The 15,619-nt window shown below is 39.9% G+C and overlaps 3 protein-coding genes across 3 annotated transcripts in view; 1 reads left to right on the top strand and 2 right to left on the bottom strand.

Annotated features, from left to right (window-relative positions):
- Positions 1-5,165, top strand: part of LOC5521315 (protein timeless homolog) — a 20,575-nt gene extending 15,410 nt beyond the window's left edge. The window contains exons 37-41 of the mRNA XM_032366288.2: positions 294-362; positions 1,572-1,690; positions 2,169-2,268; positions 3,458-3,680; positions 4,364-5,165. Of these exons, the coding sequence (XP_032222179.2) occupies positions 294-362; positions 1,572-1,690; positions 2,169-2,268; positions 3,458-3,680; positions 4,364-4,892 (1,040 nt within the window). The 3' untranslated portion in view covers positions 4,893-5,165. The remainder of the gene's footprint in view (positions 1-293; positions 363-1,571; positions 1,691-2,168; positions 2,269-3,457; positions 3,681-4,363) is intronic.
- Positions 5,152-15,619, bottom strand: LOC5521202 (alanyl-tRNA editing protein Aarsd1-like). Its single transcript, XM_001641071.3, has 13 exons — positions 15,371-15,619; positions 14,962-14,979; positions 14,586-14,727; positions 14,451-14,508; positions 13,914-14,073; positions 13,638-13,698; positions 13,460-13,515; positions 12,854-12,984; positions 11,423-11,489; positions 10,536-10,627; positions 5,808-5,862; positions 5,638-5,732; positions 5,152-5,360 (listed from the first exon to the last, which is right to left on the bottom strand). Exons 1-13 carry the CDS (start codon positions 15,590-15,592, stop codon positions 5,210-5,212), a joined length of 1,308 nt encoding a protein of 435 aa, XP_001641121.3. The 5' UTR covers positions 15,593-15,619; the 3' UTR covers positions 5,152-5,209.
- On the bottom strand, positions 8,005-9,562 carry LOC116604250 (retinol dehydrogenase 11). Its single transcript, XM_032366293.2, has one exon. The coding sequence runs from the start codon at positions 9,351-9,353 to the stop codon at positions 8,382-8,384; it is 972 nt and encodes a 323-aa protein (XP_032222184.1). The 5' UTR covers positions 9,354-9,562; the 3' UTR covers positions 8,005-8,381.

Raw genomic sequence — 15,619 nt, 5'->3', positions numbered from 1 at the left:
TCAAAACCATTTAACCCTTAAACTGATGCCTGAGTACCTTCATCTTGTTGTGTTTATTTTGCATTATGATTTTTTGGGTTGTGGGTACTTTTCAAGGCCGGTGTAGACCGGTTGAGGTGTCAATGGGTTAATGCAGAGAATTTGTTCCTCGTTGAGATTTTGCGGCACTACTATAAAAAAAAATCAATCTACTGTATCTACTGTTTTTAACATGCCCCACCACACTTAATGGTGCTATAATTCTTTTTGAACGGAAGCTGACATTGCTTTATCAACCTTCCTCTTTGCATCAGGACTGCAAGAGCAGCTTGAGTGGATCCAGTCTCAGTTGAGGAGAGTAGCGGAAGATCGAGAGGATGGAGGTATGTACCTGCTCGTCTTTCATTAAAGGAAGGCTTCGACCATTAATATAATGCCCCATTCAAGTACTCAGATGGAGCTTTGCGCAGTTATTATTATCTCACTACTTAGATAAAAGTTTTTATCTGACTACTTAGATAAAGGTTTTTATCTGACTACTTAGATAAAGGTTTTTTATCTCACTACTTAGATAAAGGTTTTTATCTCACTACTTAGATAAAGGTTTTTATCTCACTACTTAGATAAAGGTTTTTATCTCACTACTTAGATAAAGGTTTTTATCTCACTACTTAGATAAAGGTTAGCACAATTGTGATAACGAACCATTTAGTAGCCAGATGAAGGTTACCATCATTGGTAATGAACCATTTCAATATTTTATGATCTTTTTTTAATGATGATAATGACATCCAGTTCGTTCAATGACCATTCATCGGAGAGTACGCGATACCTTAGTGACCCGTATTATTATTATTATTATTATTGTTGTTGTTGTTGTTATTGTTGTTGTTGTTGTTGTTGTTGTTGTTGTTGTTGTTGTTGTTGTTGTTGTTATTATTATTATTATTAGTTCATTTTCAAATGATGACGAACGCGCACCCAGTTCGTTCGATGACCGTTCCTTTTTAAAATGATTACCAGTGCTCTAGTTCAATCTCTATAACAGGCATGGTAGTTATATGAATTCGTTATGTTTTCATGACATGTTACAAGAAATCTTTGAAATAGCCCTACACCAGCTATACTACAAAAGAGAAAGGAAATACAAAAGAACAATGGTCAATTACATGGTTCAACGCTTACCGTCTTGAACTGCCTCAAATGTTAAACGGAAGACGTAAAAATGATGCCCCTATAAAGATCACGGCGGTTGAAGCGCTACGCGAACTAATGATAACTTATACATCTTTCTTCAACCGACACTATGACCAGAGCCCAAACTTACTCGTGTATTTTTTCCGAGAAAAACTCAATCATTTTGCAAATAAAGTTTGCCGGTACTTCACGGAAATAGACACAGTCTTGTCTATATTATATGACTCGCATATAATATACGCGGATGACTTTTCTTTTTCTTTTAATTCCTGATTACCTCGCATATGAGGGGTTCATTTATAGGATATATGGACAATAATCGTCGGTCCCGTAAATGCGAGTTCTATGATAATTTGTTCAGTAGCCCTGTCTAATCGCCGCCCTTCCTGTTGCAGACAACTGGCAGGCCTACCCTCTGGTCACCATCACTGAAGAGAATGAGGAGGCGCTTTCTAACTCCCAGTTCCGGGCCATGCTGAAAAAGATTGGTCTGGTTCCACCAGTCACTGGCCAGGTAACGATCGAGTTAAGAAGTCAGGGAATGGTGTCTTTTAAGAAATGACACTGATCAAGTTCTTCTCAACTTTCTGTGTCATGACCTCTATCATAGGTTGGCGGTAACGTTTCATTCTCATTGGTTTGTTATCGTGTGTCATATCGCGCGTGTATTTTATCGTTTGCATGTCGTTCTATTATGTCTCAGCTCGTGGTCATGTGTCATATACGTATCTCATAGTTTCATGGTCACGTGTGGTGAAAGCCCTTATTAGTACGTAGTCTTTTTTTCGCGGTCACGTGTCATGTGACCACATGTCATTGGTTCGTTGTCACGTGTTATCATGTGCATATCAGAAAATACTATTATTATTAGTGGTGGCAAGCCATGGCCTTTATAGCAGTAAACTGTACCTGCCATGCCTTTGTATCCATATTTGTGAGAAAATGTGCCGTCAAAACTGTAAATAGCTTGAGTTATTCTCTTCCTCGATCAGCAAACGTTCTGGAGAATTCCGATTGGCATGCGGCCCGCTCAGCTGAGGCAGGCTGCTGATGAGCTCGAAGGAAAGAGACACACAGAATGCGCAACATCCGGTAAGTACAGGATTCTCCACCACAGAAGGCACAACATCCGGTGAGTACAGGGTTCTCCACCACAGAAGGCACAACATCTGGTGAGTACAGGGTTCTCCACCACAGAAGGCACAACATCCGGTGAGTACAGGGCTTCTTCACCACAGAAGGCGCAACATCCGGTGAGTACAGGGTTCTCCACCACAGAAGGCGCAACATCCGGTGAGTACAGGGTTCTCCACCACAGAATGCACAACATCCGGTAAGTACAGGGTTCTCCACCACAGAAGGCACAACATCCGGTGAGTACAGGGTTCTCCACCACAGAAGGCACAACATCCGGTGAGTACAGGGCTTCTTCACCACAGAAGGCACAACATCCGGTAAGTACAGGGTTCTCCACCACAGAATGCACAACATCCGGGGAGTAAAGGGTTCTCCACCACAGAAGGCACAACATCCGGGGAGTAAAGGGTTCTCCACCACAGAAGGCACAACATCCGGTAAGTACAGGGTTCTCCACCACAGAAGGCACAACATCCGGTGAGTACAGGGTTCTCCACCACAGAAGGCACAACATCCGGTGAGTACAGGGCTTCTTCACCACAGAAGGCGCAACATCCGGTGAGTACAGGGTTCTCCACCACAGAAGGCGCAACATCCGGTGAGTACAGGGTTCTCCACCACAGAAGGCGCAACATCCGGTGAGTACAGGGCTTCTTCACCACAGAAGGCACAACATCCGGTGAGTACAGGGCTTCTTCACCACAGAAGGCACAACATCCGGTGAGTACAGGGCTTCTCCACCACAGAAGGCACAACATCCGGAGAGTACAGGGTTCTCCACCACAGAATGATTATTGTCTAGGCCAAGGGCTTTTAGGTGAAAGGGGCATTTGAGGCAAGTAAGAGAAGAGGGCAAAGAGCTATATTTTTTGAAAGGCATAACAGTCTTTGGAATATAAATATATTTACTATACTTTACTAAGGCAAGTAGAAAGTTCATTTATTCTCAAGGATGCCCTATCGCGAGATAGTTGTCTGTACTCAAAATGTCAGAAAAAAATGATCTTTACCTGCTAAATATGCATTTTGAAGAAATATAAACACCAAATTTCCACGTATATGAAAAAAATACGTAAATGATTCAGGGCGCGAACAGTTTCTCCTTTACAGTGCATTGTTCTGTAAGACATTTTCTTATCACTAGCATCTGCGTCGAACCCAATATCGCCAGCACAAAGCAAGTCGAACAATCGAAAAGACGTTTTGGCTGCGCTGGCGGCTTCGCGTAAAGGAGCAACCAGCAGCAGTGCCAGGAAGAGGAAAGAGAGGAAGGACCGGAGTGGATCTGGACGTGCTGACGCCAGCCAGAGGGCACAAGAGTGGAGAATGGCGCTACCCAGTGATGCACCCAATGACGACAGCGACAGGTTTGTAAAGAGCAAGTAACATAAGCGAAAGGAAACAGACGGACATATCTGTGACAGCCGCAAACAACAAACACTAAACGCCATTTTATATAACAAAATGACGTGTGTCGCGTGTAAGAAAGTTTTCCTGTCTAAAAACATTTAGTGTCCGGTTGATCACCCACGTAGCAAATACCAAATGGGTGTTTTGCTTTCCAGTTGTTTCTATAGTGCTGTTACCCGTGGCTCTCGAAAAGAAATAACTAGAAAATAGACATTAGTATCAGAAGATTTTTTAAGGTATTGCTTTGTGTCCGCAAAAGAATCTGGTTGGGGTGCCCAAGTTAAACCCGCTGCTGAGTAAGTACGCAGCTGCTTTGTCTCCTATTATCTTTGTTCTACAAAGGAGTTCTTTTGTCTCTATTCTTCTCGTTCTTTATGTCGAGGTGCGGATATTGTTCATTTGCCCAATAAAATTGCAGCTTGTAAGAGCTGCGTACTGACCCCCGCTGCTGCCTTTTCGCAAAGGTTTTTTGGGGGGCTATGGCATAGAATTATGTCTCCGAATATCTCCAACCTACACAACCTTAAATAACACGGGATACAAGGGATTGTTACTAAATATTTAAAAAAAATGCCTCTTAGCTTGTCATTATTTACTTATCAAATAAATTATTTGGTAACATTCATTGTTCAATGTTCAGGGATAATAACGCCGAGCTTAGCAAAGAGACCAAGAATCTGTCCCCTAGAACTAGTTCTCAAGGCAAGAAAGTCAAACGTCGAGTTCAAGCATTCACGGATAGCGACGAGGAAGAAGATGTGAAGCAAGCAACTGGTACAAGTGAGGCAAACCCAGACGCCTTCATAGATGATACAGAGAATGAAGATGATGCTAGAACTAGTTCTCAAGGCAAGAAAGTCAAGCGTCGAGCTCAGGCTTTCACGGATAGCGACGAGGAAGAAGATGATAAGCAAGAGCCAAATCCAGACGCCTTCATGGATGATACCGAGGATGAAGATGAGGATGCTCCCCAACAGACAAATGCCGCCACTGATGATGTTGATGCTGCTGTCAATGATGCTGATGTTGCTGATGATGTTGAAGACGATGTGGTAAAGAAACGACCACGAGATGACCCATCGGACTCAGATTCGGATGATGAAGATGTACCCTTGATGCTACATAAAAAAGTGCGCAGGGTGCTTAATGATGATGACGACGATGAATAAATGAAATGACTCAAATGTTCAAGATGTACATACCATTGGTGCACCCAAGAGGATGTACAGGGTGCTACAAGATGATGATCGTGATCATGACCATGATTAATAAAGTCCTTTTATACAACTAACTCTGCTATGCACCTCAAAACAATAATCTTCGTCTTCTCTTGGAAGAATGATGTTTAGTTATCTTAGCAAATAAAACGTGGGTTACTTCGAGGCTTTGATAGAAATGGCATGTGTTAGTATATTAAATAAAATAAAATTTATTTTGACCAATGTTTTATTTCATATTTTTGTACAATACAATACTCGAAACAGATTCATTCTGAGGCCTTCTCATCCAAAGGTAAACTGGTAAAACGTTGCAGTAATTCTTCCACACTCTTTCTTGTTTTAGGTTTCAGATTGCCTACTTTGCCTTGGAATCGTTTTTTCTTCCCTCCTCCCTTGCCTTCCATCAGTTCAGAAAGCCTTTAAAATAAAATAATATTTTCCGTAATAGAGCCACAATTCCTCATTAAATGGAATATACATTGAATGAGGAACTTTTGCTCTATTTCGGAAAATAGTATACATACTATTATAATATTAAGAAATAGCAACTAGCTATTATGTCCATTTGATGCAAGATGCGAATTCTCCAATCCTTGTCATTCTCCCTTTCGACCATTTGTTTTAAAAACAATGATCTAAATTATAATTTGACCTGAGAGGAAACAAATTATTACCGAAAATGCTGAACACCCACCTTGGACCCAGCTCGTTGACCTCAGCTTCACTGGCCAGCAGAAGGAACTGGCCAGGACCTTTATCTGGGCCAACAGTTACTAACAACGGGATGCTCTGCAAAAGGTTAAACATGATAAGGAGTGGCCGAAGGAATCGGTCGAGTTGCTTAATAACGGATAAGTAACATACCAATGATCCTAGCTCATTCACAATTGTGTTGATATAATCCATGTCTCCATTTTCCCTGTGTTCAACGAAATGTGACATGTTAGTGACAATATTAACATGCTTGGGCGAAACCTTTAGGATAAAATAAAAAGGTGACTAGGGAAATAGTGTATTGGTGGTTCTTAAGGTTGTGCACTCTTCTGAAATGTTCGTCAACAGAAGGCCATCAAATTTGTAATAACAGGGCCATAAAATTGGGTGAACGAACTTCCCAAGGCAGACGAATATAAATTAATAACATATTCACTTAAAGCAAGTGAACGATGCAGGGGGGGGGGGGGGTAAAAATGGCATTGCAAGGTAATTTTGGTTTTAGCCTCCTGCAGTAGTATACTTTTTGGACAAACTCTTCTGCCGCTTGCCTTGTTTTTAGTAAAAAAAAAAGTCTAAAACATCACTCCTGTTTTCTGCAGACTCCACTGGTCACATATAAAATCACGCATTAACACACTGACCCCTTAACCGGCCTGTACCGGCCGTGAGAAGTACCCACAAGCAAACAAATCATAGATGCATAACAAACACGAGATCCAGATACTTGGGCATCCGTGTTAGGTGATATGTGGTCTGGAAGGTATGCATCCAACCAAGGTGACAGCAGCTCCTCTTCTTAAGCCAAAAAATAGCTCAGGTTCGTAGACAAATTTCAGTTCGAACAAGGAAAAACAGCAGAATTGACACTCAACAATACAGTCAAAACACCACACAAATGAAAGAGTTTAGCAAACAGCTCAAGACACAAATAGATCCTTTTATACTGATCCTCCAGGTCCATTTCAAGGCCTCAAAACAAAATGTCCACTTCTCCAAGGTCTCTGGGACCATCTTGCTGCAATTACTGATTGCAAAGCATTCTGGGAGATCCAAGAAGAAATACACAGTCAGACAGTTGGGGACAGTTTTCACCCCAAAGCCAGACAAATCAATTCCAGGTCATACAGAACCAGAGCAGCAGTGTGAACAATTTTGGAATTAAAATGATTTCAGAAAAGACAGTACTTATGAGAGCTGTGGTGAATCATAAGCTAAACAAAAAAAATCCCATGAATCTCCCTTTGCTTGCAAACATCTGTAAGCACAGCACTCGATGATGATCCAATAGATTAAATGATGTCCTAGGGCACTCTTTCAATATGCTAATAGCTGTATTTGTTTATGAAAAATACAAGCAACCATCAACTTGTGATTGCTGTAGCACAGCCATGCAAGATTAGAGTTGTTACTGAAATGCACTGTTGGAAGCTTGGATAACACTGACTAGGTACAGGGGTGTTTGACTTTAACAAGCTGGGCAGGTATCTGTTTTCCGTCTTTTTTTGTAAATTCAGCTAAAAAATAGCCAGGGATCAATGGGTTAACTTCAAAACCTTTCCACTAAAAGAAAAAGCTCCATGGCCAATCTTCAGCCTATATCTCCGGAAACCTTGCTCCCTATGAACCTGGGCATGCACTTGGATCATCTGGCCTTAACCTCCTATCTCTAAGACAGTCAAGTACAGAGATGAAGCATTTTCAATTGTTGCCCTAAAAGGTTTTTTTTGTTTTTAGGACTAAAGTTATAAGGAGGGGGAACATAAAAAGATCCTCGCATAGAGTTAAAGTACATAGGACTCCTGCTCTCCCAAAATTATGCCAAAATTACAGGAGAATTATTAACATGGAATGATTGTTTAAGGCTACAGGATTAAGATCAGGGGATTTTCTTAGATGACCTATCCTAATAAGCAAATTTCTAAAATAAGAGTCAAATAATAGGTCAGGCTGCAGGCCTATACCCTGGCTTTCTCTTGGGGGGGGGGGGGGTGCAAAATCTTAAAAACTAGACCTAATTTTTCTGGGGGGGGGGAGTTTTCTGAAAAAATCTGAACACCCCCGAAAAAACAAAAAAAGACTTATTTATGCCTCTGCAGTATCTCCACGGGATGTTATTGGTGGATTTAGCTACATACCAGACTGATCTAGCTTATGCTTTATAGTTTTGTCAACAAATAGCATGTCTATTAAGAACCAAAAGTGGACCTGTGGCCATTGTGGGGAGGTGCGTTTGGACCCTGTGCACCCACCTGGGTACGGGCCTGGGCTGTTACTGCATTTTAGGCAAAACCAAGTTTTTATCTGAATGGTTAAGGGGTAAATGCATTAACAACTACGACAAAACTAGTGTACAATCATATTATTTTTGAAGTGCTGGTTATGCCCACTACACAGTATAATCTTGACTATCCTGAATACAACTTTGATTGGGAAGAGATCTACTTACTGTCCTTCCAAGTTGCAATAGAAACACATTCTCAAGCATTACAGTTCAAAATTTTGCACTGTATTTTCTTAACCAATGCGAATCTGTTTAAGATTGTTTTTTCAACTCGGGGCCCATTGCCCCCATTCTAACAGCCAAACATACAGTAAATGTATGAGACATTTAAAATACAGGAGAAAATGCCTTGAATGCGCTTGTTGGACCCCCGCCTGTTAAAATCCATGCTACTGTATGTTCTAGTAAGATGTAACCTTGTTGCATAATGCCTGCCACATCTATGCCAGTTTAACTAATTCTAAACTTTTTTTCCATAGCCTTTTTGCAGCCTCATCATCCTGGGCTGCCTTTGATGGCTCCTTTACAGCACAATCAGAGTAGTACAGACCTGTCTCATGAGCATGCTCCTCAGATACAGCACAACAGATAGTAGTCTGTGCTCCCTGCCTGACACTCTTAAACATCATTGGCATCACCTTGAAATAGTCCAACATATCGAAAATAAAGTCAAAAAGAGGAACATCTCGTTGCAGTTCAGTCCTAATGCTTCCAGGGTGGAGCACATATGCATTAACACCTGTTCCCTCTAACCTATTAGCTAGCTCCCTGGTAAAAAGCACATTCGCGAGTTTGCTATATGAGTAGCTGTACATCCTGTTATACATGCTCTCTTCGTTCCATTCATCTGAAATGCCGGACACAAGAATGTGAGCCAAAGATGAAACCGTCACTATACGACTTGGCGCCGATTTCTTCAATAGATCGAGCAGTAAATTGGTCAATAAGAAATGTCCCAAGTGATTCACACCAAACTGCATTTCAAAGCCATCTTCCGTTCTTGAAAACGGGCACCACATAACGCCCGCATTGTTTATAAGAACATCGAGTCGAGATTCCTTCTCTGTGACGCGCTTCGCAAATTCACGTACCGAACGTAAAGATGCCAGATCTAAGTACTCTAGGACTACCTTTTGGCTGCCGGTTCTCTCTTGTATTTCTCTAAGCGCTGCTTTCCCCTTGTCGAGGTTTCGGCACGCCATGATCACACGGGCACCGCGTGCCGCCAAGTCGAGTGCAGTCTCCTTCCCGATGCCCGTATTTGCACCGGTAACGACCACAGTCTTGCCGTCCAGTCTTATAGTACTCTTGCAAACTCCGCCCTGGACATATCTAGTGATATGATCCTTGCCGAAATAGACAGCTACAGCAAGCAATACTACGAAGGTAGTCACACCACGAAACACCGCCATGATTGCGAAAAGTTGTGAAATAGATTATGCACAGGTAACCCAACTATGACACAGGGATCCTGAGCTGACAGCCTTTTGTTTGCAAGTAGGAGGGACAAATGTTATCAACAGGTCAAGCTAATTGTGAAGCACGAAATTCTCTCTAAATTTTGCTGAATTGTGCTTGCTTGGTCACAAAATGTGATAATTGCGACATCCAATGCGCTACTACACAAAGCAATGCTGACCGATAAGTGCCCCAAATCAATAGTTATTAGGAAGTTTTCATTATTTATAGATGGATGTTATGGATGAGTGTAACTACACTTGAGTTTTCTGTACAACCCCCCCCCCCTTGGTAAACATCAAAACGTTGTTGACCCCCCCCCCCCAGGAAAAAAACAAAAACTTTTTTGACCCCCCCCCCCCCTCCTTCACAAAACCACATTTTATAACACGAAATATAGATACATATAAACAAATCATGCAGTAAAAACAACCAAGAGATAATATTTCTTATTCTAATAAGTCAAATGTGGCCTTGTGGCGTTTTGAAACAGTAAAGAATATGTATCTATACCTATATCTATCTTTGCATGCCATATCACTAGTCCATATCACGTAGGACAATTTTAGATTTTACTGCATGGGACTGTCCTAATAAAATATAAAATCGTCCTGTGCCCTTGGTCTGATAGATCTTCTAAATCTGGTACTCGTGGGGGTGTCCAAAACAAAGGTATCCGAGTTAGACTTTTTACACATTGACATTATCTAATAACCTGCCGTACTGTAGCCTAAAAATGTTATTGGCAACACTAGGAAACAGCTTTTCTTGCATTTTGATTACTCATTTCAATAATAAGAAATAAAAAAGTTTCCGTCTTTTAAAGAGATGAAACTTTTTTTACCCCCCCCCCCCCCCTTCAACCACATTGAAACTTTTATGCCCCCATTTAAGTACCCAAAACTTTTTTGGCCCCGACTATGTGGGAACTGACCCCCCTACACTCCGCCATAAATAATGAACACTCCCTTAGTAGGCCATGTTTTAGTAAATCATGTTTTTTTTTTCTTTGATTTTCTTTTTTCTCCAAATTTTTATTTCTTTTAATTATTTCTTCCAAATAGAGGAAACAATAGAACCATCAAAACTGATTCCTGATTTTTAGTAATTGGAATTCCACTGTTATGCATACAAACCTGTGTATGTAGATGAAGGTTCGTCCACCCAAACTTGACTTGATTTGGCTTGCCTCCAAGTGGGCAATCTCACGCAATTGAGATTTGAGTGACTTGTCATAAAAAAAAGAACATAGCTTATGTTATGAAATTTTTTGGTCACAGTTTTTGGGCTTGGATTTGAGGGGGGGTCACGATTTTTGAGCCCAGAGTTTTGCAAAAATACTGACCTAATAAGGAGATGTTGCAAATAGTTTTATATTTATAGCCAAATTCGTTGTTGCGACCTCCCAGAATAAAGAAATCCTTTCTTCCCTTGGAAATAGTGCGTGGTCAATCAAACCAAACAACCAAAACCAGACAAACCTCCCCATAGCTTTTGTCTGACTACGCCCTATTCCCAAACCAGACAAGGATTTTGGATTCGCCGTGTTTGCACAACAATGAATTTGGCTGTAATTTAAGTTAAGTATGAATCTCCACTTTCATTAATTTGGCACAGAGATAAGCAACCAATACCAGTGTCGCTTGAAAGCGACTACGTCGTCAACAATTTTAACAAAGACATTTTAGTCAAGGTTTTGCAACATTTTAAAGTATCGTTTTGTTAAACTGATTAGAACGGGCAGCTTTGTCTGTCAACCATGAGAGCGATTCTCAAAATTTATTTATATAAAGACAAGATTGGTACCTGAACAATATGGGGCTAGATATATAGAGTAGGAAACATTGTGAACTGAATAAAATTAAATAATGACTCTCTTGTTGAGTATATTAGAGAGAGAAAAATCACAAAAACGTTTATAGTGATAATAAGAAAGCACACATCAGAGCAGCAATATCAGCGTAAAGGATCAAATGGAAAACTGTGGGCTCCAATTTCCTGAGATTTTTAATTTCTGTCTTACCTTATTTGCCAATCTAAGTGAAGTTTGGATACGCTCTACTGCTGTTGTGTGTTCATCAGGCCCACAGCTACAAAACAAAATGAGTTTCTGAGTAATGATCTGTTTATTGTGAACACCAAGTTATTAATGTGCCCCCTCTATTCTAACCTCAAACATTTTGATAAAGCTCTATCATTCTCCATTGCTCTCCCCTCTACTCTAACCTCAAACATTTTGATAAAGCTCTTTCATTCTCCATTGCACCCCCTCTATTCTAACCTCAAACATTTTGATAAATCTCTATCATTCTCCATTTCTCTCCCCTCTACTCTAACCTCAAACATTTTGATAAAGCTCTTTCATTCTCCATTGCACCCCCTCTATTCTAACCTCAAACATTTTGATAAATCTCTACCATTCTCCATAATGCTCTCCCCTCTATTCTAACCTCAAACATTTTGATAAATCTCTATCATTCTCCATTGCTCTCCCCTCTATACTAACCTCAAACATTTTGATAAATCTCTATCATTCTCCATTGCTCTCCCCTCTATTCTAACCTCAAACATTTCGATAAAGCTCTATCATTCTCCATTGCTCCCCCTCTATTCTAACCTCAAACATTTTGATAAAGCTCTATCATTCTCCATTGCTCTCCCCTCTATTCTAACCTCAAACATTTTGATAAAGCTCTATCATTCTCCATTGCTTTCCCCTCTATTCTAACCTCAAACATTTTGATAAAACTCTATCATACTCCATTGCTCTCCCCTCTATTCTAACCTCAAACATTTTGATAAATCTCTACCATTCTCCATAATGCTCTCCCCTCTATTCTAACCTCAAACATTTTGATAAATCTCTATCATTCTCCATTGCTCTCCCCTCTATACTAACCTCAAACATTTTGATAAATCTCTATCATTCTCCATTGCTCTCCCCTCTATTCTAACCTCAAACATTTTGATAAAGCTCTATCATACTCCATTGCTCCCCCTCTATACTAACCTCAAACATTTTGATAAATCTCTATCATTCTCCATTGCTCTCCCCTCTATTCTAACCTCAAACATTTTGATAAAGCTCTATCATTCTCCATTGCTCCCCCTCTATTCTAACCTCAAACATTTTGATAAAGCTCTATCATTCTCCATTGCTTTCCCCTCTATTCTAACCTCAAACATTTTGATAAAACTCTATCATACTCCATTGCTCTCCCCTCTATTCTAACCTCAAACATTTTGATAAAGCTCTATCATTCTCCATTGCTTGCCCTCTATTCAACCTCAAACATTTTGATAAAGCTCTACCATTCTCCATTGCTTTCCCCTTTATTCTAACCTCAAACATTTTGATAAAGCTCTATCATTCTCCATTGCTCCCCCTCTATTCTAACCTCAAACATTTTGATAAAGCTCTATCATTCTCCATTGCTCTCCCCTCTATTCTAACCTCAAACATTTTGATAAAGCTCTATCATTCTCCATTGCTCTCCCCAAATGCTTGAACACCCTGTCGCCACAAAGGAAAAACAAACGACATCCTCCTCGCATGGAATCAACATCAGGAAATAGCTTTACTGCCTGAAAAAAGCAACAGAAAAACCTTTCCAGTTTTTTTCTACATTGATTAGTGTACCCATCAGACCCCACATTCTATTTTTTTTCATCTAAAATGTCTTCATTTCCAACATACCACATTCCATGTAAAATTCAAGCTTTATTAAGTCTGTACTGCTACCATAGCAGCATAGGTGTCATCTTTAACTTAAATCTTATACTGCACTTGTTAGTTGCTACAACCTCTTGCTTGATTCACATGTCCACTAATAAGATTGGTAGAAAAGTGTAAAAAAGTTCCATCTTTTATCTAGTCCCTACCCGTCAAAAGTGAGACTTTTGGTCCCTTCAGCGTGGAAATGGGAGCTAAAACACCCTTTGAACCTCCCTATGGGTACTGTATGTACTAGGTATAAATTATGTAATTCCGCAATAAGAGAGAAAAACATTTTGGTGGGAGGGGTACCACCAGTAATAATAAGTTTGCAAGATGACTGACCTGTACTTGGCTCAAGTTATCAACATGTGTCCCACAGCACATATTCTTATCAATTCCTGGAAAAAATATATCATTCAATGAATTTAATTGTTATATCATCCGTATTTCTTGTACTGGCTAAGTTAGAATGTGTTCCTTGTGCTTAGATTATTTAAAAATTATAGCTCTTGATGATTACCTTTAATTTCTATCACTCTTATTGGTCCAATATGGTCATCTGGCAGTCCTCTTGTCTGGGCCTATTAAGATACATCTGTATTTTGTTTCTGTTTTTTTTTTTATTATAAAAGTAGGTAGGTGAATGGGCTAAAGGGGAAAGAGGTAGGAATAGGCTGTGATGAAGAAAAATCAAAGAGCTCTGGGTGACATCTGAGTACGAAAAGGGCTGAAAGCTCACCCAGGAAAATAACCTCGTCAGTAAAAGAAAAAGCTTTAATTGTATATTTTATTTTACCTCTTCTAATTCAGGGTCAGTCTTATCTGGGTAGACATGTACACAGACAGGAACATGCCCTCTTATTGCAGCATTAGCAGAGCTTTCTAAGCATGCTATTTCATCTGGGGTCAAGCACTTACAGTCCAGCTCAATATGGGACCTTACACGCCCAAGCTCCCTACATATGCGATAAGAGTTAGTCAAACATTTCAGGAGCCATTAATCCATAAGTTTGAACCCCGGAGACACTGGTATACAACACATTGTGACAGCAATTAAAAATGCTATTGTCAGAGAGGTGTAGGTACAAAAACAGCATTTACTGAAAAAGGGCCCAGATAAAAAAAAATGTTTATAAGAGAATTTGAGTTTACCTTAAAAAAGGTGGAAGTTTTGTGTTTGTTGGTTATGTTATTGGGTCCTAACTGCATAAGGTGTTACTTAAGGAAGAAAAAGTTATAGGCCATATTTTATTTACATGTAGACCTTATGTAGACCTTCTGTGGAAGGGAATCACATGGCCATCTTGATCTAACTATACAATTTAATACCTACCATGATGTAGTCTTGTATCCAAATTTGTTTTCAATAAGAGCTGATAGTAGATGCTGGCCTACATAAATTTGAAAAAAAAAATAATATCAACAATGAATAGTTTAAAAAGTAAATGAAGGGAATGGTTAACTGCACCTGAATGCTGCTGCATGTGATCAAAGCGCCTCTCCCAATCGAGCACAAGACTCGCTTGAGCTCCTTCATCAATAGGCTGAGATAGCACATGGACCGCCTGTCTTCCTCGTCTGAATACTTGCAACACCTCTATCCCATTGATCTGCCACCGGAAACAAAAAACACAGTGCTGGTAAATGATATAAAACATCATAGAACCAAATCATTATAGAACATGATGCATTAGTTTTGTGTAAGAAGTCAAAAGGGGGAATTTAAAATCCTCAAAACACAATTTATAGTGATGTATGTAGTGGGATGGGAGGACAGTTTGAATAATTGAGTCTCCCTGTTAAAGACATGCCCTTGATAATACCCCTTAACTGGAGAAACATACCATTCCTTTGTCATCTGGCTGCAAAAGAGGAAAGTTCGGTTAAAGTTAAACAGACACTAAATGCTGGGTAGTGGGCGGGGGGTAATTTTTTATTATTATTTCACCAGCTATATCCACCAGGGGATGATGATGGGGGAGTTTGGAGGAGTGTTACAATCCATGAAGTTTTATATTTTGAGTGGATTTGTGTGTTTTTTTGTTTTGTTTCTTCTTTACATGATGCCCAGGTTACATGCTATACCAAGCATAGGTATTATATATTAGCACCTCAAGCGCAAGGCTTCAACTGGCAAATAAAAAAATTCCAAAATACAACCGAATAATCGTTAGCAAATTTGGGTCCCAGGCTTGAAACTGGAAACAATTCAAGCCTAAAGCTATAAAATAGGTAATGTGTCCATTAACTTACCTGGCCTCCCCCCTCTGGGAACAAAATAGTGTCCTCTAAAACAACCTCGAAGACATCATCCTTTTTGTTCTGTTTAGCTGGTTTGCAGGAGACAACTTCAGTCTTGAATTCCTTGAGAAACGAGTCTTTCTGACAGGCAAACACCATTCTTGATAATGATGAAGTTGATGAAAAAAATCGAAAATAAGATTGCCGGTAAATAAGTGAACGAAACAACAGCATTTGTCGCAAATATACCACAGGTAGACC

Source organism: Nematostella vectensis, chromosome 2, assembly GCF_932526225.1.
Source record: "Nematostella vectensis chromosome 2, jaNemVect1.1, whole genome shotgun sequence".
In the NCBI taxonomy this organism is placed as follows: Eukaryota; Metazoa; Cnidaria; class Anthozoa; order Actiniaria; family Edwardsiidae; genus Nematostella; species Nematostella vectensis.
Note: the sequence above shows the minus strand (reverse complement) of the source record. Positions and strands in the feature narration are given on the sequence as shown.

Excerpts from the sequence above, each read along its gene's own strand:
- LOC116604250 (XM_032366293.2), bottom strand. The coding sequence starts at position 9,353 with ATGGCGGTGTTTCGTGGTGTGACTACCTTCGTAGTATTGCTTGCTGTA.
- LOC5521202 (XM_001641071.3), bottom strand. The coding sequence starts at position 15,592 with ATGCTGTTGTTTCGTTCACTTATTTACCGGCAATCTTATTTTCGATTT. Across the intron at positions 13,699-13,913 it reads CTGACCCTGAATTAGAAGAG|GCCCAGACAAGAGGACTGCC; the intron begins GTAAAATAAAAT and ends GTATCTTAATAG. Across the intron at positions 5,863-10,535 it reads ACCTTCATCTACATACACAG|GGAAAATGGAGACATGGATT; the intron begins GTTTGTATGCAT and ends CGTTGAACACAG.